The 27902-nt window shown below is 29.8% G+C and overlaps 1 protein-coding gene and 2 non-coding genes across 3 annotated transcripts; all 3 read right to left on the reverse strand.

The window, feature by feature from the left end:
* Positions 1-530: 530 nt before the first annotated feature.
* Positions 531-685, reverse strand: LOC130678361 (5.8S ribosomal RNA). The gene has a single exon (XR_008991808.1). It is a non-coding gene; the product is annotated as a 5.8S ribosomal RNA (ribosomal RNA).
* A 411-nt stretch (positions 686-1096) lies between these two features.
* Positions 1097-3006, reverse strand: LOC130678360 (small subunit ribosomal RNA). The gene has a single exon (XR_008991807.1). It is a non-coding gene; the product is annotated as a small subunit ribosomal RNA (ribosomal RNA).
* A 5071-nt stretch (positions 3007-8077) lies between these two features.
* Positions 8078-26274, reverse strand: LOC130665121 (transmembrane channel-like protein). The gene is made up of 13 exons (XM_057465404.1): positions 25964-26274; positions 18674-19002; positions 18330-18591; positions 17837-18264; positions 17567-17758; positions 16500-16748; positions 15534-15603; positions 14727-15450; positions 13914-14026; positions 12382-12857; positions 12173-12293; positions 11471-11621; positions 8078-11213 (listed from the first exon to the last, which is right to left on the reverse strand). Exons 1-13 carry the CDS (start codon positions 26054-26056, stop codon positions 11023-11025), a joined length of 3399 nt encoding a protein of 1132 aa, XP_057321387.1. The 5' UTR covers positions 26057-26274; the 3' UTR covers positions 8078-11022.
* Between the last annotated feature and the right edge of the window lie 1628 nt (positions 26275-27902).

Consider the following 27902-nt stretch of genomic DNA (forward strand, 5'->3'; position numbering starts at 1 on the left):
AAGCAACCCGACTCTAAGGAGAGAATCACCCGAAATAATTTCCAGTCACTACGGGCCTGGCACCCTCTATGGGTAAATGGCCCCATTCAAGATGGACTTGGACATGATAATAAATCTCGGGTTAAATGATTCCTCCTAAACACTACATCTCCCAATGGCATAACCATAGGATTTAGTGCTGGGCTAATTCCTGTTCACTCGCCGTTACTAAGGAAATCCTTGTTAGTTTCTTTTCCTCCGCTTATTAATATGCTTAAATTCAGCGGGTAGTCTCACTTAATCTGAGGTCGTCGAATTGAATTTAGGAATCAATGAAATAAAGAAGTAACAAATGTTGTCGGTCTATTGAAAAATATAATTCGTAGACTCGAAAATCAGTTGTACTGTATTATAATGATAATTCACTGATTCAAGTAATTATAATAATTTCAAACGACATCATCTTGTTTATATTCAAATGCTTATGATGAACGTTCAATGTATATTTTATCGCTAGTACAAATTAATGTAAGCAGTTTTTTTATAATAAACGACCCTCAGCCAAGTGTGGTCCGGGAATAGGATCCGTGGACCGCAATGTGCGTTCGAAGTGTCGATGTTCGTGTGTCCTGCAGTTCACAAGTTGACGCGCAATTAGCTGCGTTCTTCATCGATTTACGAGCCAAGTGATCCACCGTTCAGGATAATCATCTTTTTTAAGAAAATATTCATTTTCTCTATTTTGCTTGTTACTTAACTTTTATACAGTGACAAAATGTCTTTTACATTAGAAACATATTATCCTATTCTAATGTAAAATTGCCATCTATACATCAGATGTATATGGCAACGAAACTTTGTAAATATAATTCAGTCATGGCGTAAATTCATTTAAAAACCGAATCTATACAATATGCACGAAACATTTAGAGTATAGACTAATATAGGTTACCACAACTATTTGTAGTAAGTATTATCAAACACAAAGCTTCTAAAGATACTTATGGATAAGTATTCCTTCGATTTACTTTTTATAATGCGTGCGTTAACACTTTTGAAAGTAATATTTATATGTATATATATTACAATTACAACATTTGTATTGTATATTATACGTTAATGATCCTTCCGCAGGTTCACCTACGGAAACCTTGTTACGACTTTTACTTCCTCTAAATAATCAAGTTTGGTCATCTTTCCAACAACATCGGCAATGCCGAAACATAGCCGCGCATCAGTCCGAAGACCTCACTAAATCATTCAATCGGTAGTAGCGACGGGCGGTGTGTACAAAGGGCAGGGACGTAATCAACACGAGCTTATGACTCGTGCTTACTGGGAATTCCTCGTTCATGGGGAATAATTGCAAGCCCCAATCCCTAGCACGAAAGAGGTTCAGCGGGTTACCCGGGCCTTTCGGCCAGGGAAGACACGTTGATTCTTTCAGTGTAGCGCGCGTGCGGCCCAGAACATCTAAGGGCATCACAGACCTGTTATTGCTCAATCTCGTGCGGCTAGAAGCCGCCTGTCCCTCTAAGAAGATAATTATTTACGTTGGTAGTAAAAATCACTTGATCCGAAAATCAAGTAAATCTTTCAAGATACCAAAAACGCCTATTTAGCAGGCTAGAGTCTCGTTCGTTATCGGAATTAACCAGACAAATCGCTCCACCAACTAAGAACGGCCATGCACCACCACCCACCGAATCAAGAAAGAGCTATCAATCTGTCAATCCTTCCGGTGTCCGGGCCTGGTGAGGTTTCCCGTGTTGAGTCAAATTAAGCCGCAGGCTCCACTCCTGGTGGTGCCCTTCCGTCAATTCCTTTAAGTTTCAGCTTTGCAACCATACTTCCCCCGGAACCCAAAAGCTTTGGTTTCCCGGAAGCTGCCCGCCGAGTCATCGGAGGAACATCGGCGGATCGCTAGCTGGCATCGTTTATGGTTAGAACTAGGGCGGTATCTGATCGCCTTCGAACCTCTAACTTTCGTTCTTGATTAATGAAAACATTTTTGGCAAATGCTTTCGCTTCTGTTCGTCTTGCGACGATCCAAGAATTTCACCTCTAACGTCGCAATACGAATGCCCCCATCTGTCCCTATTAATCATTACCTCGGTATTCCGAAAACCAACAAAATAGAACCGAGGTCCTATTCTATTATTCCATGCACACAGTATTCAGGCAAAATAAGCCTGCTTTAAGCACTCTAATTTGTTCAAAGTAAACGTACCGGCCTACCTCGACACTCAATTAAGAGCACCGCGATAGGATTGAATTGGACCGCCAAGTTTGACCTTAGCTAAATCCACCGGTAGGACGTTCCATAGCATGTCAGTTAACACCGCGAGCGATGAACCAATAGTATGAAACACAGATTCAACTACGAGCTTTTTAACCGCAACAACTTTAATATACGCTATTGGAGCTGGAATTACCGCGGCTGCTGGCACCAGACTTGCCCTCCAATGGATCCTCATTAAAGGATTTAAAGTGTATTCATTCCGATTACGGGGCCTCGGATGAGTCCCGTATCGTTATTTTTCGTCACTACCTCCCCGTGCCGGGAGTGGGTAATTTGCGCGCCTGCTGCCTTCCTTGGATGTGGTAGCCGTTTCTCAGGCTCCCTCTCCGGAATCGAACCCTGATTCCCCGTTACCCGTTACAACCATGGTAGGCGCAGAACCTACCATCGACAGTTGATAAGGCAGACATTTGAAAGATTCGTCGTCGGTACTAGACCATACGATCAGCAGAAAGTTATTCAGAGTCACCAAAAGTAACGATGGACAAGCCACCGATTGGTTTTGATCTAATAAAAGCGTTCCTTCCATCTCTGGTCGGAATTCTGGTTTGCATGTATTAGCTCTAGAATTACCACAGTTATCCAAGTAAATGTGGGTACGATCTAAGGAACCATAACTGATTTAATGAGCCATTCGCGGTTTCACCTTAATACGGCATGTACTGAGACATGCATGGCTTAATCTTTGAGACAAGCATATGACTACTGGCAGGATCAACCAGGGAGCTTCGTTTATGTTTTATTTATAAAACACTAGAAATACTCCTCTTTCACTTAAACATACATTTTAGTCTTTAAAAAACATTAACAATTGTTAAAGTGGTGCTGTTTAAAGCATTTGCTTACTACAACACTTGAAAATTTTAAATTAACATTATTTATTCACAAAATTGAATAATAACTTTAAATTTTCAACCATCCTCTCATTTTTGTAAATATTACTCTCGCTAGATATTTTTATCAAAGCGACTTGGTTTATATACACGTAAACGTGATATTTTATTCTTGCTCGGAAACAAGTAAGTCAATACTCAGTTTCATATTTGTATACTTTTTTTAAGTTATACACAATATTATATAAACGCCGTAGCGATTTACCACATAAAGAGTCATTCAGTCAGAGACATCGACCCGTGGTAGTGTTACGTTAATAGTATACAACTTGCCGTAGTCAGTATCTGTCAGCTCTTACTCGAGCCGCTTCAACTGACTACTCTTTCATACTAGTACGAGCCGGCGTCTAAAAAGATTGTAGTTGCGCACTAACTGTTAGCCGCGTGAGCGAGGATGGATACAACGGTAGCTCCTTGTATCTAAATTACCTGTTCGTACTTAATTATTTTTTCAATATAAAATTATTTATTTAATAAATTGTTTTTTTTTTAATGTTATTATAAGGATAGTGTATATTTGATTTATTGATAGCATTCCATTCATACAATTTTATATATAAACCATTACAAAAATAGCGTTTGGAGAATATTTAAACAAATAATATTATGTTTATTTGCTATTCTATAAACAAAAACGTTGATTTATTTAGTTAAATTATTAATCGTAAGGTTTGACGTCTTTCGATCATATACATTAATAATACGTATAGTGTTAATTTAGATAATGTCCGGTAATAAAAATCTTTCTCATTATATTTATATTAGAATTTTTTTTTTCTAACAAAAAAAAAAAGTATACAAATAAAGCATCCAATCAGAAAAAAAAATGGTTTAATCTGATCATAGGTACTCGTAAATTTAAAAATTCAATAGTAATCATACAAATAAATATTTAAATTTCATATTATTTTCTTTTTACATTTAGCAGTCGACTTTTTATGTAAAGTTTTTGTTACTCTACTATGGAATCAGCTACAACACACATTGGTTCGCAACATTTTCAATAATAACTATTTTATCTTCTGAATAAATACTTTAACGATTCTTATTCATTTTACTTTTATATCTTATCAATCACTAAAAGTTGATACTAAATTTTCAAAATTTAACTAAACTGAAATTAAGATAATATATATTTGTTATTTTTTTATTTAGTCTCCATTGAATTTATTTCCAATAATATTACCCAAATATCTTTTTTTTCTACATATATTCACTATATTCAATCAACGTATAACGGGATAAATTATATTATAATAAAAATACAAACATGTTGTAAAAAAATTAGATATGATAAATTTAACGTTATTTCATGTTTATTATTTATTAGGTTTTTCTTTATAACAAAATTTATCTTGAGAATTGACTCAAGACTAATGCATTTTTATAATTATTAAAAACATTATGTTGATATTATTTGTTCATAACTAATCATAATAAATAGTCGCAATTAAATTTAAATTACAAATTTACCTGTCTTTTTTTATTAATTATACATATTTATTGGAACTCTTATATTATACGTTTTATTAATTAATTTATAATCAAATAAAAAATAAAATCCATTATTATTATATTTATAAAACTCCAAATGACTTTGCAAATTGCGGTAGTATTTGAGCTAGGTTCAATAATCCTAACTGAAATAGATTGTATGCTATTATTAATAAACTAATAATCTCTATACCAAACGATATCTTTTAATTTTAATCAATTTTTTAACTATATTGTATGCTCTACATTTCTCTTTTTTCGAACAAATGAAAATTCTTTTACGTACTAAATATCTTTATTTATAATCAAACTCTGTTATATTTTAATTTCTATTATTATTATTGAAATGAGTATCACTTTAACATTATTACTCCAATCTTTTTATAATTTCCCGCTAAGAAAATCGTAAATTTTTTAAAATTCGGGAAGTTATTGTTTTCACTCCAATTTTCGAAAATCGAGTTTTCATCGAATGATGTCACAGAATTATGCCCGGGTGTGTGTGTGTGTGTGTGTGTGTGTGTGGGGGGGGGGGCATAAATGCTCCATAACTTTTGATAACTAATCAACCAATTTAGATAGATTTCGCGGAAATCGAAAGAGATTGTTAGCCGCGTCAACGTTCCTGTAAACTTTAGATCTATCGGTTGAATAGACTCGGAATTAATTAAGAAATACCAGAAAGTAAAAGAAATTTTTTATAGTTTTTTTGAAATTTCTCAAAAACAACTTAATCAATCGATTCCAAAATCCAATCAGCTCTAGAATTTTATAAAATGCGTCGTCTGTACTCTTTACAACTGAGGACTTGAAAATTGTATGATCCCAAGTCCTCACTGCAGCTCATTTGAATTCATCGACTCTGGTGGTAACTGAAATATCTGTGGATTATGGCTTCATCCTTACCAAAAAGAGTGCCCATATATTAGATTGTTTAAAGTATAATAAGGTGAGAATAAGATTACCAGAAAATGGTGATAATTTTATGTGATTTAAAAATCATAAATTTAAAGATTCAGTGCCCGTTGTTATTTACTCAGATATCGAATGTATACTTGAATTTAAGACTGATTAAGTTCAAAAGCACGTACCACAAAGTGTAGCCTTTTATAACCAGTGTAGTTATGATAATTCATTGTCGAAATCCTAAATATATCGTTATGCTGATTGCATTAATAATGGTCAAAAAATTTCACGAAATTTCATAAAACTTCATGAAATTTTATAAAATATTGTAAAATTTTATAAAATTTCGTCATAGGCCAAAACTTCAATTTGGTTTTTTTGAAATTCCATTAAATCATATATAAAATTTTTTAAAAATTTATCAAAATTTATTGAAAATCATTTGATATTTTTCATAAATTTTTGTATAATGCCAAAACTTCTATTTTGTAAAATTTCATGAAGTTTTATAATATTTCATAAAACTTTATATAAATTTATTAAATTTTATGAAAAAATTTTTTTCCAGGAATTCCCATAAAAATTTTTATTTATTTATATTCGATTATTTTTATTATTTTTACCTATTTTAGTTATTATTAAATATTTCAAATAAAAAAATTACTCATTATTATACATATTTAGTACTAGAGTCTATAATATTAATTAATTTCGTTATACTTAATATTAAATTTGAAAGAGCTATGAAATGTATTTTCAATAGTCGAATTTTTATTATTTTATATTTTTTTATTAAAATTACATATACTAACAATTATAATAAACATTAAATTGAACTATAATTATTCTATAATTTTCTTACACTAATGCTTTATTGGGCAAGTGAACGGCAGAAGTAATAAGTTTACTGTATTCTATGGCTCATCGCTACTAACGTTGTGCATCGACCATCCAATAGACACTAACCAGCATAGCCTAACTTTTTTATAAATATTTTTTCCTTATTCTTAATGTACACATTATTTTAAATCACATTCTATCCTTTTTTTTTATTTTTAATTATTTTTATTATCTGTATTAAACAATTTTTTATTATTAATTAATTAAATTTTAATGTTCGTCTCTTTATTGCTTACCGTTTTTGAATAAAATGTGTTTAGTGAATAAATCAATAAATATAATTATTTGCAATGATTTATAAATTGCGGTTAAAATTTTTTTTTTTTCTAAATATAAAAGGTACATATTTATCTTGTGAACGTTATATTCTTTTTGCTAACACTTTGCCTCACCATCCGAATTTTAATAAAACAAGTCAAACAATATTAATATAAAAAATTTATGTAGATTAAAGTGATCTTTTTATATACTCAAGTAGTATTTGCTTCCTACAAAATAGCAAAATGAACATAAACTTTAAAATTTGTGGAAGTATCGCAGTACAATGAAAGAAAAATATAAATAACTCACATACAATATTGCGTCGTTATATTTTATTAAAGCGTAAATAGTATTTACTTTTCATTAGTGTAATCATTTTATTTTATATTTCTTTTTTTATTTTAATTATTTTATTTGCTGAAACATATGTCCAGTAGAAAAAATATTAACAGCAAAAAGAAAAAATTTGCCACATATTGTTATCGTCCAATGTGTATTATTATGAAATTTTAATGGAATAATCTTTCACTTGTTACGTTCTGGCTTTAATTAAATTTAAATAAAAATTTTCGAAATTTTTTTTTTTGAAGTTTCGAATTATTCATTTGCCGCGGTGGGCGAATAAACGGTTCAACACTTCTTAGAATCTTAAATAAATAATAAATCAATGAATCGTTACTTTGTTGGCGATATTATTTCTTTTCACCGCCAACAATGTAACGGAAATCTCTTGCGATAAGAGAGTCGCCTTGGCTCGCGGATAGTCTAAACAGATGACGATGCATGAGACCCGGGCCACGACGATTCTCTCATAGGAAAACTGAGATGCAACGTTAACATTTTGATAATGTATTATACTAAGAAGCGACAAAATCAAGGCAGTCGATCACAAGATCTAGTAGAGCCAAGAACTCTACACAAACCTGCTGGCTTGTTCCTGTCACTCAGACTTTGGGGCAAAATATATATCCGTATTTTATTAAAATACGACTCCTTATTTAAACTTTGGACGCTGTTTCTGGCAGCCCATAAATCACATGCCTCGTATTGGGCTCTGCTACCGGCAGCCTAAGCGCTTCCTTTTCGAATCCAAAATTCATGCTTCGAGACCGATAAAGCAGGAGGTCAGGATCTACCCCGTTTGATCAATGATTTACTTAAAAAACGAGTGGGTCACCTCAAAATATTGAGTAAAAAAATTTTTTTTTTCTGAACATTTTTTTTTTTGATAAGGTACAAATTCTATCCCCTTGCTAAGAAAAACAAAAAAGAAGTTTTTTTTCAACCCACCCTAATGTATATATGTAGGGACTGAGATGAGGTTCATGGAAATTAATCACTACGATAAATAAATTATCGGACTCCATTTATTAATGTTGACAAAATAACAAATAATTAGTTTTATTTGATGAATTATATAATACAAGGTAATGCTGGTCGCATTAGATATGTGTCTAGCGAAAAGAGATCGATACAAGCAAGGAACAATATAAAATCAATGGAGGTCGTTTTTTTTTATAATTTTAATCACGATTTATGGGTGTTACCCGATGAAAAAAGATTTTGTCTAATCATATATGATCATGCATAATTGTCTATATATGGTCAGATCCAAAAATTGGCCAGGTTTGATCATACATAACTTGATCTGTTTATATACATGATCATATATGATTATATATAATCATGCATGAACGAATATAGTCATTTTTAGAATCTCATTTAGAATATCTGTAAATTATTAATTAAGTAGTTTAATTAGGATTTATTGTCTTCATCAATATCAATGTCGGTTAAAATTAAATAAAAAAAAATTATTAACCATTGACTATTATTTTACTACGAGGTCACCTGTCCAATTAATGTTCCACGCCGATGCTGCTTAACTTTGGTTATCGATGGTTTGTAGTCTGATCCTCTAGTCTGTTATACACTTATAATTAAAAAACGTTTATGGTATTACTTAACTCAAATAATCAAATTGATACTTTATACTTTTAAATTGCTGTCGAAACCTTTGAACATTTTTTAAGTATTGGGGATTTAAGTTTGATTGATAGTTGACAGAATAAAAATTTAATAACATTGATATTGAAAATTTTCATATTATTTAATATATATATATACTAGGGTGATCCAAAAAATAACAAACTTTTTTTTTTTCCAAACAGGTTCAAAAGTTTCATTTAGATAAAAAAAGGCGCCTGTGAAAATTGGAGCTCTTAATATTAACATTAAGAGGTTTCTCATCACACTTTTCTATTTCCCATAAGAATAACATGGGAAAAATTTTTTTTACGTCTTCTGATTTTTATAAGTAGCTAACGATGCGTCATAGGAATAAATGGCAGGCATGTTTTTGTAGGGAATTAAATGCTCTACAAAAAAAGATTCTTATCAATTTTCGAGGAATCTATTTGTTCAAAAGTTATTTGAGGTTGAAGTCGAATTCATATTAAATTTTGAGATTTTCTACTTTTCCGGCGAAACTTAGATAAAATTGTTCTTAAAATGGATCAGAAGACTATTTTTTTATGAGCATGACAAAAAAGTTTTTACATTTTTATTTCACCACTTTCCATTAATTTATTTTAAAGTTCGTCTGTATGAGGAAAGGTATGTTATTTCTATTACTTCTCATAAAACAATGTTTTTTTTCCCTTGATTTTCTGTTTAGGCCATGAAATCTACATAAATGATCATCGGTACTCTAGTGATAATAATAATTATCTTTTATTTCAACGATTTTATAGCCAAAAACGGTAAAAATGAAAATAGAATTAAAAATATTATAGGATTGATAACAAACACAAGTTTAACGTTAAATAACTTTTGAAGGAGTTATTTTATCGAAAATCCATAAGAAAACTTTTTTGTAGAGCGTTTGATTTCCTATCAGAATATGTTTCGATCAAATTTTTACTCTCATTTGTTTCTGAGAAAAAAAATTAAGAGTCAAAAGTCTAAAAATTCCATGTTATTTAAATGGGAAATATAAAATGATTTCGGCACGGTTTAATGTGAAAATTAAGAGCCTGTTTGTGTTGGATATTTTTTTTTAGGTCATAAGCTAAAGATTCAGGGGGCGATCGGTAAATAAAAATTGATTTGGGAAATAACGAACACCCTAATAGACATATATAACTACATATAGGTTTATATCAGTCACGTCTGATCAGATCTAATGATATATAGGCCTATATCTAATTATATATGGGTTTGTATCAATCATGTCTGATCAGAGCTAGTCATGTATAGACTTATATATGATCATATATGGGGTTATAACAGCTAGGTATGATTATATCTAATTATATATAGACTCATAGATGATCAGACCTGATCATATCTAGCCTTATGTATGATTATATACTGGGTCATAACAGCCAGGTATGATCATATCTAATCATACATAGACTCATATATGATCAGATCTGATCAGATTTAATTATATATAATCAGATCTGATCATATATAGAATAATATATGGGCTTATAACAGCCAGGTATGATCAGATCTCATTATGTATGGGGTCATATATAATTATATATAATTATATATGACCCCATATATAATCATGCATGATGATATATAACTTCATATATGATTATATATAATCATATATGAACATATATAATCATATATGATTAGACAAAATCTTTTTTCCTTGAGTATAGTATAATTTGAAAGGAATCATATTTAGTTTATTACTGTGAGTAAGAACAATACTATTTTCTTCATATTATCTACTACTTTATGACTATTTTTTACGATTTTTTGCAATTTTTACCGTTTTACCGAAATTTATCCAAAAATTGGAGGGCGTACAAGCCAAACCGACTGCGGATTTGGATTCTGCGCATCAAAATTCATAAGAAAAATACATGATCTAGATTAAGAAATTTTTTTTTCGTTTGCATATTTGCAATTTTTCATGATTTTTTAGCCATTTTTAGCGGTTTTTTGCAATTTACTTTAATTTGGAAGGTCAAACCAACCACAAATTCGGATTCAACGCATCGATATAGATAACCCTAGGTAGGTCTAGTCAAATGTACAAACCACTTTTTTTTGTGTGCCGGTGTTATCTATCAAAAGATTTTTGTGATCAGTGCCTTGACCAGCAACTTGTCATGGGAATTGTTACATGGGTAGGTGTGTACAAAATTTCAAATAAAGATACATGTGTTAATGGCGTTATATACAATGTTTTGAAAATTCAAAAAAACTTTCAAGTCTCTTATTTAACCTAGGTTACACTTTCGTTTCTTAGAAAATCATAAAATTTCATAACTTCGTTATTTCATTGGTGTCGATTAGAATGTTATGAAGTTGAAGATCGCTTGTCTCTTTAGGCAGAAGTGAATCTCGTAGTAATGAATTCGGCTTATCTCCAGTAACTTCGTCTGCATCAGATGTCATTGAACGAATCATTTCAATAGCTCTCCGACGTTTTCGGTGCAGCATATTTTCTACAGCTACATAATTTTGCGTTATTTATTTATTCATAACTAAACCATGAAATTGGTAGAATAAAGTAAAATTGTCCCAGCAAGAGAGTGCACCTCGGGTGTCTTCGGTTTTTACTCCCGTTCTGGGAGTTTTATGTACTAAATATTATCCCATTTTTCCTTGCACCTGCGCAGATTAGAAATAATCGGTAGTGGGGTTGATTTCGAAGTTCATTCTTTTTCTGGGACAAGTTTATGTATAAATTGAGTTGGGAAATTGATACCTCTTGAAACTGGAGTATCTGTCTTGATTGATGACATCGTTGGTAATATTTTTTTCCATTTTGCAAATGATACATCTTGTCCCTGTTCACGTTTTTCTGCTATTTTAAACATTTTTCTTCGTTCTTCTCTCCTCTCATAACGTAGTTGGACCTGTAGAATAAAAGATATAGTGGAATAGAATGCTGAGTTTGCCTTTAGCAGATATTTAAGTTATATTTGAAAAACATGCGGGCACTATTAAAATATTAAAACTCTTAGACCGAAATAATAGTATATTACACACCAAGGGAGAAAAGTAGGACATTTCAACCCACGAGTGTTATTGCTCGTAACAAATACGCGAATTGGAAGATCCTATACTCCTGCGTGGCGTAAATACTATTTTTCACCAGATCTGCACCTGAAAGTTTCAATTTTTGCCTCTGTTCATGCGAAGAAAGTCGTTCTTTTTTTTATGAGAAAACAAATGATAAAAATTAGCGCATGCGCCAGTCTCCCATAAACAGAGGCAAAAATTTAAACTCAAGTCCAGAATGAAAAAACTAATCAACTTCTAAAAGAAACCTCAAACTTTTTGAATCTTATGATATTAATTAGTACCCGTATATTCTTAAAAATAAAATCAAAACATCGGCAAATTTTTATCCATTTTAATTTGTGAGAAATAGTAAGGAAGATAATTTTTATAGGTAACTTATTACTTTGAGATCATTATTTGCTTCTCTGAGAGATCCAGCAAGGGAAGTCATATAATATATAATCAGTGTCATTAGAACAAGTAAAGGAATAATAATTCCAGGTGATGCAATATAATCAAGTGATCTGAAATAAATACAAAGAAGATTTGATTTTATGACTATTTTTATCGTGTCATTTGAATACTTTTAAATATTTATAAGTTATTATTTACTTATGAACTTTTACTGGTAGTAAATTTTTTAAGCTTTGGGTGGCTATGTGATAAATTCTATAATAGCCGGAGAAAGGTCCACAATGCCAAGAAGGTTCTACCCATACAATAGCGTAACCCACCGGAAGTACACATAAGAAGACCATCGTAAGTAACAATGCTAGATAAAAATTATTAGATCTTGAAGCACGAAAAACAACTTCATGTGGTACATTGCATGTCATTACTGTCCAAGATTTAAAGTACATAAGAATTACAAGTTTTACAAGATTTAACGCTGTTAACCCGGGACTAAAAAACATTCCCATCCACACCATCCCTTGGTTATTAACTAAATGTAAAATATTTTCAGCAATTTTAAAATCTCCATACTGTGGAAATTTTTTCTCAAGATCCCAACACCACCATGGATTCATGTATCGAACGAATAATGCACGAAAAAAATCAACAAGAAGTGTCGCAATTATTGTTAATATCTGTAAAATAGATACATGTTTGCTATTACTTTAATGATATAATTTTTAATATGGATCATTTCATATCACATTAAATGCTGATTGAACTAGGTCGTCTCCAATTTAGGTTTAACTTTATGACTAAGAGGAACAATAATCATAAAATAGTATACTACCCTAACGGACCCAAATTACGGTAAATTTCGGTAAACCCACCGTAAATTACGGTAATCCACCGTAAAATACCGATTTACCGTAAATTACGGTGGATTTACCGTAATTTACGGTGGTTTTGCCGTAATTTACGGTGGATTTTACCGTAATTTACGGTGGATTTTACGTAATTTACGGTGGATTTACCGTAAAATGCGGAAATACGGTAATCCACCGTAAATTACGGTAAATCGGTAATCCACCCGAATTTTTTTACGGTAGATTTATCGTATTCGACGGTAAATTTACGGTATACCTGCTGTAATTTACGGTAATCCACCGTAAAGTACCGATTTACCGTAATTTACGGTGGATTTACCGTAATTTACGGTAAATCTACTCGAATTTTACGGTATTCTACGGTAGATTTACGGTAAAAATACCGTGAATTTACGGTAACTCAGGTCTGCTAGGGTACCAAAAGAACTTAAACAAAATTATTTTAAAAACTTATACCAAGTTTAAATTTTGCCAAGTTTTAAAGTCTTTAGTATTGATTTCTTCAATTGCTCAAATATGATCAAAGCCATAGGCATAGGCGCGGACTACTTTAAAAAAAGGTTTTTTTTAAAAGATTTTATATCATTAAATTTGTAAATTTTTCCTGTAAAACTGTTGAAAAAACAGAAATAATAAGTCTTGATTAATTCAAATTGTTTTTCTAAAATTATTTATGACTAATTGCATTTTTTTAAAACTACGGTTCATCAATTCGTTTACATCATAAAAATGCATAAATTTTAAATTTGCAAAAAAATCTTTTAACAAAATTTAATTAATATCAAAGATGATAAAGCGCAATTTTTGATCGATTTGAAATGACCCATATATATTTTAAAGAATTACTTGTTAACATTTTTATACCAAATCCATAACTGTAAGTTTTGATAACTCTTGACCAAACATTGTTTCCCAACATAGCTTACGAAGTTTCGTTTTTGTTGTTATATTTAATTCTAAAATGGCTTCATGACTCACTAAAAAATTTTATAATTCAATTCGAAATAGGGTTTTCATAATACCAGCATCAAAACTTAAAGTTTTAGTGTCTTTGTGGCCAGTCGAAACAAACTGATTTCAGTTCAATGCGCTGAACAATTGTTAGCAAACGCGTAAATTGCAAATACATTCAGTCAGTGGGCAGAATATGTATGTTTCTCCCTTAGGAAGAAACAAATAATATATTTTGCCCGCTGACTGGAGGCATACGCAAGTTAAACTCTGATACTTTTCATTTGTTTAATCCCATACGGAAAAAATATATATCCGGATATATATTTTATTTGTATGGGATAATAATTTCAGACTATTAATTTTTTTTACGTAAATGACAGTTCTGATTTTGTTATTAATTTTTTTAAAAATTCGTGTAAATAATAAAAAATAGTATTTATAGTTTCTGCTTAATTATAAATTGCAAATCACAATATAGGTTTACGCTAATAGTTGATCACACCATTAGTCTTAAATTATCTTATTTCTGACTGGCTGCCGACACTGAAACTTTAAGTTCCGATGCAGGTAATCATGAAAAATATAGTGTGCGACACAGAATTAAACACGATTTCAGATTGCAGGTGATGTCAGCTAACTTCACCCTGGTCTGAAATCGTTTTGTTTTATCCCTCGTTACATAATATACTATTAAAATATATAGAAAAAAAGTAATTTTATTACCCTTTGTCTTTTCAGTCTTTCTTTCTTTGAAGTCATTTTCATAATCACAAATTCTTGCAAAACATTTAATAATTTTTATGTCAACATTGTGGCTATTAGTTAAATTTTTTTCATTATCTAAAATTGTCTTTTTTTTCGATTTTAACGTTAACGTTGTTGTATTTTCTACATCAATCCACGTAGAATAATTATCATTTGTAGTATTAGCTGGAATATCTGTAGAATTCGTGACTTTTGTTAAATTTAATTCATCTTCGTAGTTGGAATTATCTGTATCATAATACTCATAATTATTTTGAGGTATATCTTTTTCAATGTAACCTTCCCACTTGACGTCATCGAAAAAAGATGATGATTCAGTTTTTGACATCTCAGAAACATTAAATAAATTTGTTGAACTGTAATTTAAAAAATCACTGATTGCCATCGATTCATCCAGCGTATCATTGGGTTTCGACATAATTATATTTGTCAAAGAAGATGGACTTTTAGTTGATGTATTAGACATTAAAATTAAGCTCAATGCTGCTAGTGATGATGTTAAAGACGAAAAATTTTTTAAAGGTTGAGCTGTAGTCCAAGTTAATGGTAATGACGATGATATATTGAAAGGAGGTTGTACATCACTGCAAGGTATTGAAATATTTTGACAGTGTGTAGCACTAATATTTATTGCTGGTATAATGGGTACGATTTTTGGCTTTAGACTTTTCAACTCTCCTTCCTATGCAATTATTTAAATTAATAATTTCATTTTCGTTTATTAAATAAAAAACCTATTGTAATATTATAATATATTATTCTTACCATTTGATTTATTTTATCGAAAAGAGCGATTATTAAAGAATATAAATTAAGAAGATTCAATACCATAATTCTAGTAATTAAAAAAAAATATATATATTTAATTTTATTAATGTTTTTACAAATTAATCATTTTATAAATAATGATCCCATGTAATAATTTTCATGACAAGTTGTTGGTCAAGGCACTGATCACAAAAATCTTTTGATAGATATAACAAGGACTTGCCTAAGACAACGTACACAAAAGAATCTTGTACTACTTTCATGAAAGTATTTTGTGGAATACTCCTAGAAGTCAACGTTTTTATAAACCTATCAATCTGTCACAAGATATTAATGCAAGATTCTAAGATAAGATTGTTGTAGGACTTGCACATGATATTGTACAAAGGAACATTGAAGACGTCTGGCTCAAGATTTGTTAGTAAAGTTACTTGCGCGTATCTAGAGCAAGTCTTGCACCAGAAATTACTTGCATACACTAACGCATATCTTGCGGCAGATCTGCTCAAAAAGTCTCTCATATTACACTATCTATATTTCTCGATTCTATCTCTGTCATTTTGCCCCAGGATTCTGTATTGTATGCCAATGGAGGGGTTAAAGTGGCAAAGACAGAAGTGAGATAGATAAACAATGTAATATGAGACTTCTTGAGCAGATCTGCCGCAATATATGCGTTAGTGTATGCCTGGTGCAAGATTAGCACGAGTCACAGTACCAATACACCTTGAGAAAGATATCTTCAATATTCTTACACAATTCTTCAAGTACAACATTACACAAATTTTATTTTTTAAATTTTGTGCAAGACTTGCAATTTAAAACTTTGTACCAGTGTCGGCAGCAAGATCCATAGTTATATAAAGACGTGCACCACTAAGGTACTGGTGACCAGGCTTGGGTAAAATTACTGTACGATTGTTAAATGGGATATTAAAAAATATTAATAATTTAAAGTATTACCTGGCTAATTGGAGTCGTAACTGTTTACGAGGATGGTAATTTTCTAGAAGTCCCAGAATTTCAAAAAATATTGGAAAGATATATGAGATTAGTGACATAACTACTGTAATTTCGTTTTGTCTCCACCAACTACTATTTAATGTTTCTTGTGTACTTCTAGCAACAACTTCAACTACTGCATAAGCTGATAGTATAAGAAGTAAAATCACGGACACATTAACAAATATCCTTATTGTAGTAATTTTCCAACTAAAAAATTTAAATTATTCTTAAAAAATATATTTAATTCAAAACATAAAACTATCACACATGGAGTTTTCGGATGGATTCTCTTAAGGTTTTCTATAGGAATCCAGCATACATTTCCATATAGATTCATAAGTGATTTCTCATGGGAAGCTAAACTATGCAAAAATCCAAATGGGAATCCAGTTTAGAATTCTACGTGGATTTTTACATGATTTACCACAGAAATCCTTACCGTGCCTAAAAATATGGGAATCTCTTTAATATTTTTAATTTTTAATACTTCGAATTTTACACTACAATAAATTTTATTTTTTACTCAATTAAATTGCTTTATTAAAAAATTTTTCGACAGGTACACTTCCCAAGTGGATTTTTTTCACGAAATTTAGATACCGACAATTCCTGATATAATGGTCTTCCTGTATAGGAATATATGATATTTAAAATAATCCACGTAAATTTCTAGACAAAAAATAAGATATCTCGGATCTTACATAAATTTTTGCTTATACCTAGATTCTTATATGGATTTCCCACATGGGAATCTAGAAATCCAAAGTCGTATATGTATAGGCATTCAGGTACCCATAGTTTCTTATATGGATTCCCTACCTGTAAATCCAGGTATTCATAGTTTCCCATATGAATATCCTATATAAGATTTCAGATGCCCGTACTTTTCTACGTGGATTCCTATATTGATCCATATTAGCCTGCGATTCTCATGGATCCGTATGAAAATCCATACTTTCCTATATGAATTTCCATACAATCCTATAAGAATTTTTTGATAAAGAAATTATATTGTAGATACAAACTGTCCGAGTTTTTTTTCCTTTTCAGCTTCTTCTAATAATGATTCTTTAAATCCTAATATAATACTTGCGACCCTATTATTCGCAGTTTCATGATTTCCTATCATAGAGTCCCAACCGGTAAAAAGCTTCCATGAAAAAGCACATTCATCCTCTTTCTCTGATAGTTTACTCATTCGTGAATTTATTGCCATTCTGTAAAAGGGGACACTTTTTTTTATACAAAATATTAAAAAAAAAAAATATTTTTCTATTTTATTGATTATTACTTACTTTCGTAAAATAGTGACAAAACTGTAAGTATAAACAATTAAATTAGCTAGAAAATAAGCAAGAGGAAGTCTGTACCCTCCGTTTGGTATATCCCAATCGGTATACCATCCATAAAAAAATGGTGAATGTTTTAAAACTCCCTCAAATTCCCATAGAGTCAGAAAATGTGTGGATTTTTTTATTTCTTCTGGTAACAGAATCTTGCGATCTCCAGAATGATTTTTATCGGCTGTGAGGATTTCCGGTATAGCAACAAATATGGTAAGGGTTAAAAATATCACAAGATTTATCCAGAATAACCAGCGTAAGAATAAAAAGTATGAAGCTACAGCAGAACCAAAATGTGATTCTATCTCTTTTATTCTTGATTCCCACGGCACTAACCACGTTTGGAGATTTATCAATTCACGTTTTGAATACTGCCATTTCTATAAAAATCATATATTATGCATATAAACTTTAGAAATTTAACATATTACAAGAGTCGGCATACTTTACTAATAAAAATCGCAATTCGCGCTAGAACATCTCTGGTGTTTCTATTTTGGGCAAGTCGTTCTTGAAGTGCACCCTCATGCCGTCGAATATATGATTTAGCTTGTTTCGCAAGTTTAACTTTTTTTCTAAGAGGCCAAGGTTGATGTTTAACCGCACTAAGAACTTCCTTATGCAGTTTAAGTTTCTCAAAAATTTGTTCTTGTGTTCCACCATCCTCTAAATCTTCATCCATTGCCACGTCAATAGAAATTGCTGTTCTAAAATATTTCAGTGATTTATTATGATCATATATTGTTACATTTAAATCATTTAATGTTATTATTAAAGTAGTATACAAACTCTCCGGAAGAAGATGTAAATGCTGATGAACATCTTCTTTGATTTTCCGAATCATCAGTACCATCTTCAGTATTAAATGATGAAGATCGTTTTTTTTTCTTTTTACTCGAACTTTTTGATGTTTTCCTTTGTAACATAGCAAACACAGATGCCGAATAATCATTATCTCCTTGATTTTCTATAGAATCAACTTGACCTGAGTTTACTAAAATTGTTGGAGAAACAGGCATCTTGTTCGGAGTTTCGTCTTGGTTGTTATCTTTGTTGATAGATCTTTTTACATTCTTTTCGTCAAGAACAAAAGTTACTGAAGGTTTTTCAAATACTTCCTGGAAATTGGAAACATAATTCATTTAAAAAGTTTGAGCATAGTCCTATGTTCATATTTTATAAAATTACTTGATTACTCAAATATGAAGAACTTTGAAAGTCTACACGGAAAAAAATGTGTAGTTAAATTTACTACAAATCGAGTTCCATCTACTACACTGACTAGTAATATATAGGATAACTACAAGTTTAGTAACAGTTACTAGCATACTGTGGTACACAACTTGTAGTACCATTTACTACAGTAAGTAGTAATAAGAACTTGCATTAAATAACCACTGTGGTTCTTTTTACTCCACAATATAGTTGAATATATTTTATTCCTAATGTATTAATTAAATATCTGTTAGTTAACGATCATTAGTTTTTATGATATTGAAAAAAAATATAAAAATTTATCTTACATTCTTCGGACTTACAGTTTATCAAATTGAAATGATATAAAAATGAATTTATTAATGAATAACTTAAAATAATAAGGACTCGAATTTTAAAAGCCTACTTTTTATCAATACCTGATGAGGATAATTTTTAAAATATATTTATAATCTATGAATTCTCGTATAAACATAAACTTAGAATAATTACGTATTAATTTTTATTAATAGAAAATATAAAAAGCATCGTTTTAAAAGTTATAATTCCAATAAATAACAAATACTCAATAAGCAATGATTTTAAAAATTGCATTAAAATCATTGAGTTTATTTATAACAAAAGTGTCACTCATTTTTAATTATATATCACTGAGAGAAAAAAAAATTTTTTTCAAGTATTTTTTTTACTTATTTCTGTGAATACTTAAAACAAGAAATTTTTCCTAAATTGAAGTATAATATTTCTTATTTTTAGCAACTATTGCTTCGATCTAGTAATATATTACTAGATACATGAGTTACTTGTAACAAGCAATTATTTCTTGAATTAAGTTGACATATTTCTATATTCAAAAAAGCAATTACGTAAGCCAAGAAAAATCTTTCTTTGACCAAGCAATTTTTTTCCAAGTTCGAGAATATATTTTCTCAAGTCAAGAAACTTTATTCTTGGCTAAAGACATTTTTCGTATTGAGTCAAATAAAAAAGTTCTTGAACTAAAACAAAAAAAATTTTAAACTTAGTAAAAAATTTCTCATCTTAAGTGATTTTTTTTTTCAGTTTGAGAATATTTTTTTCTCAAGTCAAGAAACTTTATTCTTGGCTAAAGACATTTTTCGTATTGAGTCAAATAAAAAAGTTCTTGAACTAAAACAAAAAAAATTTTAAACTTAGTAAAAAATTTCTCATCTTAAGTGATTTTTTTTTTCAGTTTGAGAATATTTTGTTCTCAAGTCAAGAATCTTTATTCTTGGCTAAAGACATTTTTTGTATTAAGTCAACAAAAAAAGTTCTCGAACTAAAACAAAAAAAAAATTTTAAACTAAGTAATAAAATTTCTCAGCCCAAGTGATTTTTTTTCCAGTTCGAGAATATTTTTTTCTCAACTTAAGGAATTTTTTATCATGGTGTGACGAGCCACAATATTTTCATATATAAAAAAAAAAAATTATTAAAAGAAAAAAAAATAAACGCAAAAAAATATAATGCGTGTAAAAAAAAATAAATAAATTTAAATGAATAAAGAGATAGAGAAAAAATAAGGCGAGTGAAAATAACAAAGTGTGCAAACGCAGAGTGCGAAAGAAAAAATTAGTACCAGGAGTCACCGCTAGGCGCAGAAGAGCGCTGCAACATTTTCCTAGTTGGACAGTTAGAATAGAAGTAATAAGTTCCGTTCAAAGGAGTGAAAAAGTCACTCTGTCAACTACTCGCAACAGGATAATATCCTAGTAGAAGAGTACAAGTACTCTTGAGGTAAATAATTGTGAGTAGATTTTTGGAATGCTTTTCAGTCATAACTATAACAGCGCAGGGAAATCCGAAGAAGCATCCATACGGATTAAAATTAAATACTAAATATAAATAATTATTATTGAATTGATCATTTCATATACTAAATAAGAAGATTTAATTATTAAACTTAAGTATTTTAATTACTAAATATAAATTTTTAATTACTGAACTTAAGTCGTTCAAATACTGAATGAAAATTTTCAATTATTATACTTTAGTGTTTTAAGTAGTAAATAAAAACTTATAATTATTAAATTAAAGTATTTTAAATGCTAAATTAAAATATTTCAATATTGATCACGAGTATTTTAAATACTAATCTTTAATTTTTAATTATTGAACTTAAGTATTTTAACTACTAGATGTGACTTTTTATTATTTAATTGGAGTATCTTAATTACTAAATTAAATTTTTTTCATCATTTATTTCAAGTATTATAAATATTAAATTTTAGTTTTCTATTATTTAACATTAGTATTTTTTTATTAAACCTAAGTTTTTAGTATTAATAGATTTCACAAGTATTTTTACTAGAATTAAGAAATTATTTACTCGGTACTATTTAAGTATCTAAAATACTTGAATCAAGTATTTTTACTTGAAAATATGCACTTTTTTCTCTCAGTGTATATATTATTATTTTTATATATATTATTATTGCACGCCTCGATTTTTAATTATATATATAATTACTTTTATTTATATATGGGTCATTCCATGTCAAATCGATAAATTTTTTACCCGACCCCCTTTGATGTTACTCAAAGTTTTCTATCTTTTTCTACCCCCTAAAATAGATTTTTAGGAATTATTTCAGATTTATTTACCCAACCCAAAGAATGTTACGATTTAAAAAAAAAAACCGCTCTTTTTTTTTTAAATCGCTAGAACTTTTTCAAAAATTGACCGATTGGGACCGCACTAAATTGAAAATTTTTGTTTTTTAATGAAGTTTAAAAAAAAAATACGAAACAAATTCCAGAAGTCCGGATCTATGAAATATTTGGGTTTTTTTCGAAATAACCGTCATTTCCGCGAAGTCCGATCCGTTTTATTTTTTTCTTTTTTACTCAAAAAAAAACCAACTAATTCTGCAAAAACCTGCGCTAGTTTCAAGATGTGCCGACGATTGCTTCTAGTTTTTTTTTTTTAATTAAGAAAAAAGTTTTTTTGAATTTGGGTTATTTAATTTTTTTGAAAAATTTTAAGTGGTTATTGTCCAAAAAATTGTGTTGTTTTTTTTTCAAAAAAGCAAGGGAAACTCGTTTTTTTCACTTTATGACCGTTTTCTTCTCTCGTATCGAAAAATGACAACTTTGTCATTTTTCAAAATGAAGTAGGCTTAGAAATTTCCCCTTGCTGATAAATAAAAAAAAAATAGATTTAATTTTGAATGTTAGAATCAAAGAAAAGTGAAATGTTTCACAAAAAAAAAATTCACTTAAACAGATACGAAATAATTATTTTTCATTTATTAAAAGATATTAGAACTACACGGGAAAAAATGCTGGAGTAGAATTTACCACACCAAACTAGTAAAAATTTTACTACACTTTGTGGTCGCCGCAATGACAACTGTAGTAACATAAGCCACAGTGTGCGTGATATTTTACTACTATAGGAGTTCTGCTTACTACTGTAATGTGGTAAAACTTTGTAGTTTCCACAACTACTCAATGTAGTATAAAATACTTATTTTGTGGTTTTGGGAACCACACAATTTTATATGAATTGGTATTTGTTACTATTTTTGGAGTATACAATACCAGATTACTTGTACAATCTACTCCAATGTGTGGTAAAATGATCAAAAGAAGAAAATAACAGCGCCACCTACAACTTTTTTACTCCATTCTGTGGGTATCCTCAACTTGTGTCAGTGTATTTAATATTATAAATAATATTATAAAACATTATAAATTATAATATATATAATTAAAAATATTTATATATATAATTAAAAATCGAGGCGTGCAATGATAATATATACACTGAAAAAAAAATTTATTTGAGCCAACTAAGATTTATTTGAGCCAAAGATATCGTATATTTGGATATGGCCAAATAAATATTTAATTATGAGAAAGATATAATATATTTGAGTAGTTTAATTGCGTGAAATAAGTGGTTTATTTGTGGTAAAGAAATGATCCAATTGCTACAAATAAATAAGGGCTTCAAATATACGTATAGTATCGCCAAATTTTAGGTTATTTGTCACAAATTTAATTTCTTTACCACAAATATATTAATTACTTACCACAAATAAATTATATATTTCCATCAAATTATAAAATTATTTGAATCAACTGTCATATTTTGTTCTACCAAATATATTGCACACCTCAAGCGCGAAAGCGCAGGTGTGCTTTATGGACGGTTTTTTTATTTGTTATTAAGAAATATTTTTTAAAAAGCCACAAATAAATTGATTTATTTGGGACAAATATTTCTTTTTTTCAGTGTATAATTTAAAATAAATATATATATAAAAAATATAATACAAAAAAATTTTTTTTGTATTACCTGTCATTCTTCTTTCTGCTTATCTCACCTACAACTTCTTCTATTAAATTTTATTTCTATGCTCTTATCAGTGAATCGTGATTTTAATGCAATTTTTTAAATCATTGCCTATTGAGTATTTGTTATTTATTAGAATTATAACTTTTAAAACGATGTTTTTTATATTTTCTATTAATAAAAATTAATACTTAATTATTCTAAGTTTATGCTTATACGAGAATTTATAGATTACAAATATATTTTTAAAATTATCCTTATCAGGTATTGATAAAAAGTAGGCTTTTGAAATTTGAGTCCTTATTATTTTAAGTTATTCATTAATAAATTCATTTTTATATCATTATAATTTGATATACTGTAAGTCCGAAGAATCTAAGATTAATTTTTATATTTTTATAACGTTTTCAATATCATAAAAACTACACTGAAAAAAAGAAATATTTGTCCCAAATAAATCAATTTATTTGTGGCTTTTTAAAAAATATTTCTTAATGACAAATAAATATATTTGGTAGAACAAAATATGACAGTTGATTCAAATAATTTTATAATTTGACGGAAATATATAATTTATTTGTGGTAAGTAATTAATATATTTGTGGTAAAGAAATTAAATTTGTGACAAATAACCTAAAATTTGGCGATACTATACGTATATTTGAAGCCCTTATTTATTTGTAGCAATTGGATCATTTCTTTACCACAAATAAACCACTTATTTCACGCAATTAAACTACTCAAATATATTATATCTTTCTCATAATTAAATATTTATTTGGCCATATCCAAATATACGATATATTTGGCTCAAATAAATCTTAGTTGACTCAAATAAATTTTTTTTTCAGTGTAATGATCGTTAACTAACAGATATTTAATTAATACATTACGAATAAAATATATTCTACTATGTTGTGGAGTAAAATGAACCACAGTGGTTATTTAATGCTAGTTCTTATTACTACTTACTGTAGTAAATGGTACTACAGGTTGTGTACCACAGTGTACTAGTAACTGTTACTAAACGTGTAGTTATCCTATATATTACTAGTCAGTGTAGTAAATGGAACTCCATTTGTAGTAAATTTAACTACACATTTTTTTCCGTGTATGAATTTATTTTAGAGTGCAGATCGTCCTTCTCTTTATTCCTTACTTTTTTGAAAGAAAAAAAAACACAATTTTTTGGATGATTACCACTTAAAATTTTCCAATAAAAATTTATTCTTCAACTTCTGAAGTTTCACGAGGAAGCCAATAAAATTTCATAATAAAGTCACATAAAATAAGTCAAATTCAAAAAAAATTTTTTTTTAATTAAAAAAAAAATTAGAAGCAATCGTCGGCACATCTGGAAACTAGCGCAGGTTTTTGCAGAATTAGTTGAAGTTTCTTTTTAAGTAAAAAAAAAAAAAAAAATAAAAGGAGTCGGACTTCGCGAAAATGACGGTTATTTAGAAAAAAACCCAAATATTCCATAGATCCGGACTTCTGAAATTTGATTCGTATTTTTTTTTAAGTACATTAAAAAACAAAAATTTTCAATTTGGTGTGGTCCCAATCGGTTAATTTTTGAAAAAGTTCTAGCGATTTAAAAAAAAAAAGAGCGGTTTTTTTTTTTTAAATCGTAACATTCTTTGGGTTGGTTAAATAAATCTGAAATAATTCCTAAAAATCTACTTTAGGGGGTAGAAAAAGATAGAAAACTTTGAGTAGAATCAAAGGGGGTCGGGTAAAAAATTTATCGATTTGACATGGAATGACCCATATATTATTATTTATAATATAAAATACACTGACACAAGTCGAAGTATACCCACAGAGTGGAGTAAAAAAGTTGTAGGTGGCGCTGTTATTTTCTTCTTTCCATCATTTTACCACACATTGGAGTAGATTGTACAAGTAATCTGGTATTGTATACTCCAAAAATAGTAACAGATACCAATTCATATAAAATTGTGTGGTTCCCAAAACCACAAAATAAGTATTTTACACTACATTGAGTAGTTGTGGAGCCTACAAAGTTTTACCACATTACAGTAATAAGCAGAACTCCTATAGTAGTAAAATATCACGCACACTGTGGCTTATGTTACTACAGTTGTCAATACGGCGACCACAAAGTGTAGTAAAATTTTTACTAGTTTGGTGTGGTAACTTCTACTCCAGCATTTTTTTCCGTATACCGCTTTTTAAAGTTATTTTAAAAGTATAGAATACTAGCCACACCTGTATCCAATCACAATTAATCTCATGTTTTCCTTTCTAACAGTGCGTGATGTCCACTACTACTAGCAAAATGTAATAATTAACATATTGATTTTTAAAATTTATTGTGAGTATGGTGTTATTCAAATGCGTCAATATTAAGTGTTTTTGCTAATCAAAATCGCATAATAATTTAATATTTGATTGATAAAATGATAAATCAAGCGATTTATCGAAACGATAGATTTCTCAAACTCGTGTATAAGATTAGCAAGAATAATGATTAGATAATTGTTTAACCGATTATAAAAAAAAAAAAACATTTCATATACCTGCATTCGTGATCCTGATGTCGAAACAAGATTTTTCGAGTCATGAATAGAATTAACTTGGAGGGTTTCTGTTCCAAACTGATCTTTTGTCATTGTAAACAAATAGTTTTTTACATTTGAAATCAATTTTCAGTACACCTCAGGTAAACCGTTTATATTATTCGAGTTTTTGTTAACTTGGAAGCTAGACACGTAAATACTACGACTTATGGTTGTAGACAATATTCGACACACCCTGGACAAGCTCGTGCTGAGCACAATGTGATAATTTTAAAGAGCGTGTTCTACAGCGATCTTTTGACTAAACACAATGACGCCGGCGTACTGTTGAATCGTTGCCGCGCCTGAAAGGCATCTATCAAGATATTAGTAATAAGTTTCTATATTATATACGATATATAATTTTTCACTATTAATGACATTATTTTAGAGAATAGATTACTAACCACACCTATACCTACCCATAGTTAATGACTCGTTCATTTTTTTGTAGCAATGCGTGTTACGTGATGCTATACTACTACGAAATATAAATGAACGTTGAGATCATCTCATTGATTTTTAATAATAATAATTATTATTTACTAACATAAATAATTGGGACGGTTTCAAACACGATTGCCCTCAAATGAATCGTAAATCGTCTGTAAGCATGAAAATAAGTAAAATAAATCCAATTCGTTGATGAAAAAAACTTTTAAGCCACTCGAGATGAGTTACAGCATCTCACAGTAGTAGCTCACAACATAAAATTGGGCATGTCCCTGATTAAAAACTCCGATTGAAACCGCTGATTTCCGATTGGTTCCGATTGAAATCCGATAGACTTTCAATCGGAATTAATTGGTTTCAATCGGAGTTTTTAATCAGGGGTGAGCGCATACGGCGCTTACTCGGCATGAGGCCCGGTAGTTAAACTGGCAGAGCTCTCGCGTAAGAACGAAGTCTGGGTTCGATTTCAAAATTCGGGCAAACTAAATTATTTTTTTTTAATTATTAATAACTCTTTCACTGATAAGGAAGATATCCCAAATATCCCTTTCCGATTTCGATGAGACTGAGATATGTTATTCTCCGTCGAAATCTTAATACGGGACACGTATTATTTTTTAGCTGCGGAAAGACATATCTAGGGGGTAAAACCACCCCTCAAAGTTTAGGCTTCAAAGGGGTGTTTTTCAAGTTTCGCATACTTGCAGTTTGAATGATCGAATGAAATAAACAGCATCATTTTTGGGGGGAAAAATGATGGAACACACGCCTTTGCTTTCATAATGAAGTAACAAATAGAACAAAAGTTATAAGGGTTTAAATTCATAAAACTTTTATAAAAAATCAGTCTATCGATTGAGCCTGCGGGCCAGCTCCAAAACTTCACGGTGTTTTCGAGCTCAAGGAGCTCAAAGACATTGTTGTGAATACATTTTCGTATGCCATTGTTTTCGAAAAAAACCGTTTTTTAGCATTTCTTTCTCTCACGATATCTCTCGAACGAATTATGCGATTGAGACGGCTCTTGCAGCATTCGACGGGTTTCATAAAGTTTTAGAGAAGATTAGATTTTGGAGTTGATCGATCGAGTCATTTTTTAGAAATCTTGAAAAAACTGAAAATAAATTCTTTTCCTGTTTATTTTATATATCTTCAAGTCTATTCAACCAATTGATGTAAAATTTACAGGAAAGTTAATGGCTAGTAACCTCTGTCGATTTCCACTAAAACCATTTAAATCGAATAATTATATTAGTTAAAAAGTTACTACGAGTTTACATACACACACACATACATGCATACACATGGAGAAAAAAATATCGTTCCTCGAACGATCTAAAGTATAGCAACTCGTAGATCGTCACCACAACAATATGTATACTTATTAGGGTGTCCGTTATTTCCCAAATCAATTTTAATTTATCGATCGCCACCTGAATCTTTAGTT

This window comes from Microplitis mediator, chromosome 1, assembly GCF_029852145.1.
Source record: "Microplitis mediator isolate UGA2020A chromosome 1, iyMicMedi2.1, whole genome shotgun sequence".
NCBI lineage: Eukaryota > Metazoa > Arthropoda > Insecta > Hymenoptera > Braconidae > Microplitis > Microplitis mediator.

Coding starts and splice junctions, on each gene's coding strand:
- LOC130665121 (XM_057465404.1), bottom strand. CDS start 26,056: ATGACAAAAGATCAGTTTGGAACAGAAACCCTCCAAGTTAATTCTATT. Junction 11,622..12,172: donor AAGCAAATAATGATCTCAAA/GTAATAAGTTAC, acceptor TTTATTCTACAG/GTCCAACTACGTTATGAGAG. Junction 11,214..11,470: donor AGATACTCCAGTTTCAAGAG/GTATCAATTTCC, acceptor AAAATTATGTAG/CTGTAGAAAATATGCTGCAC.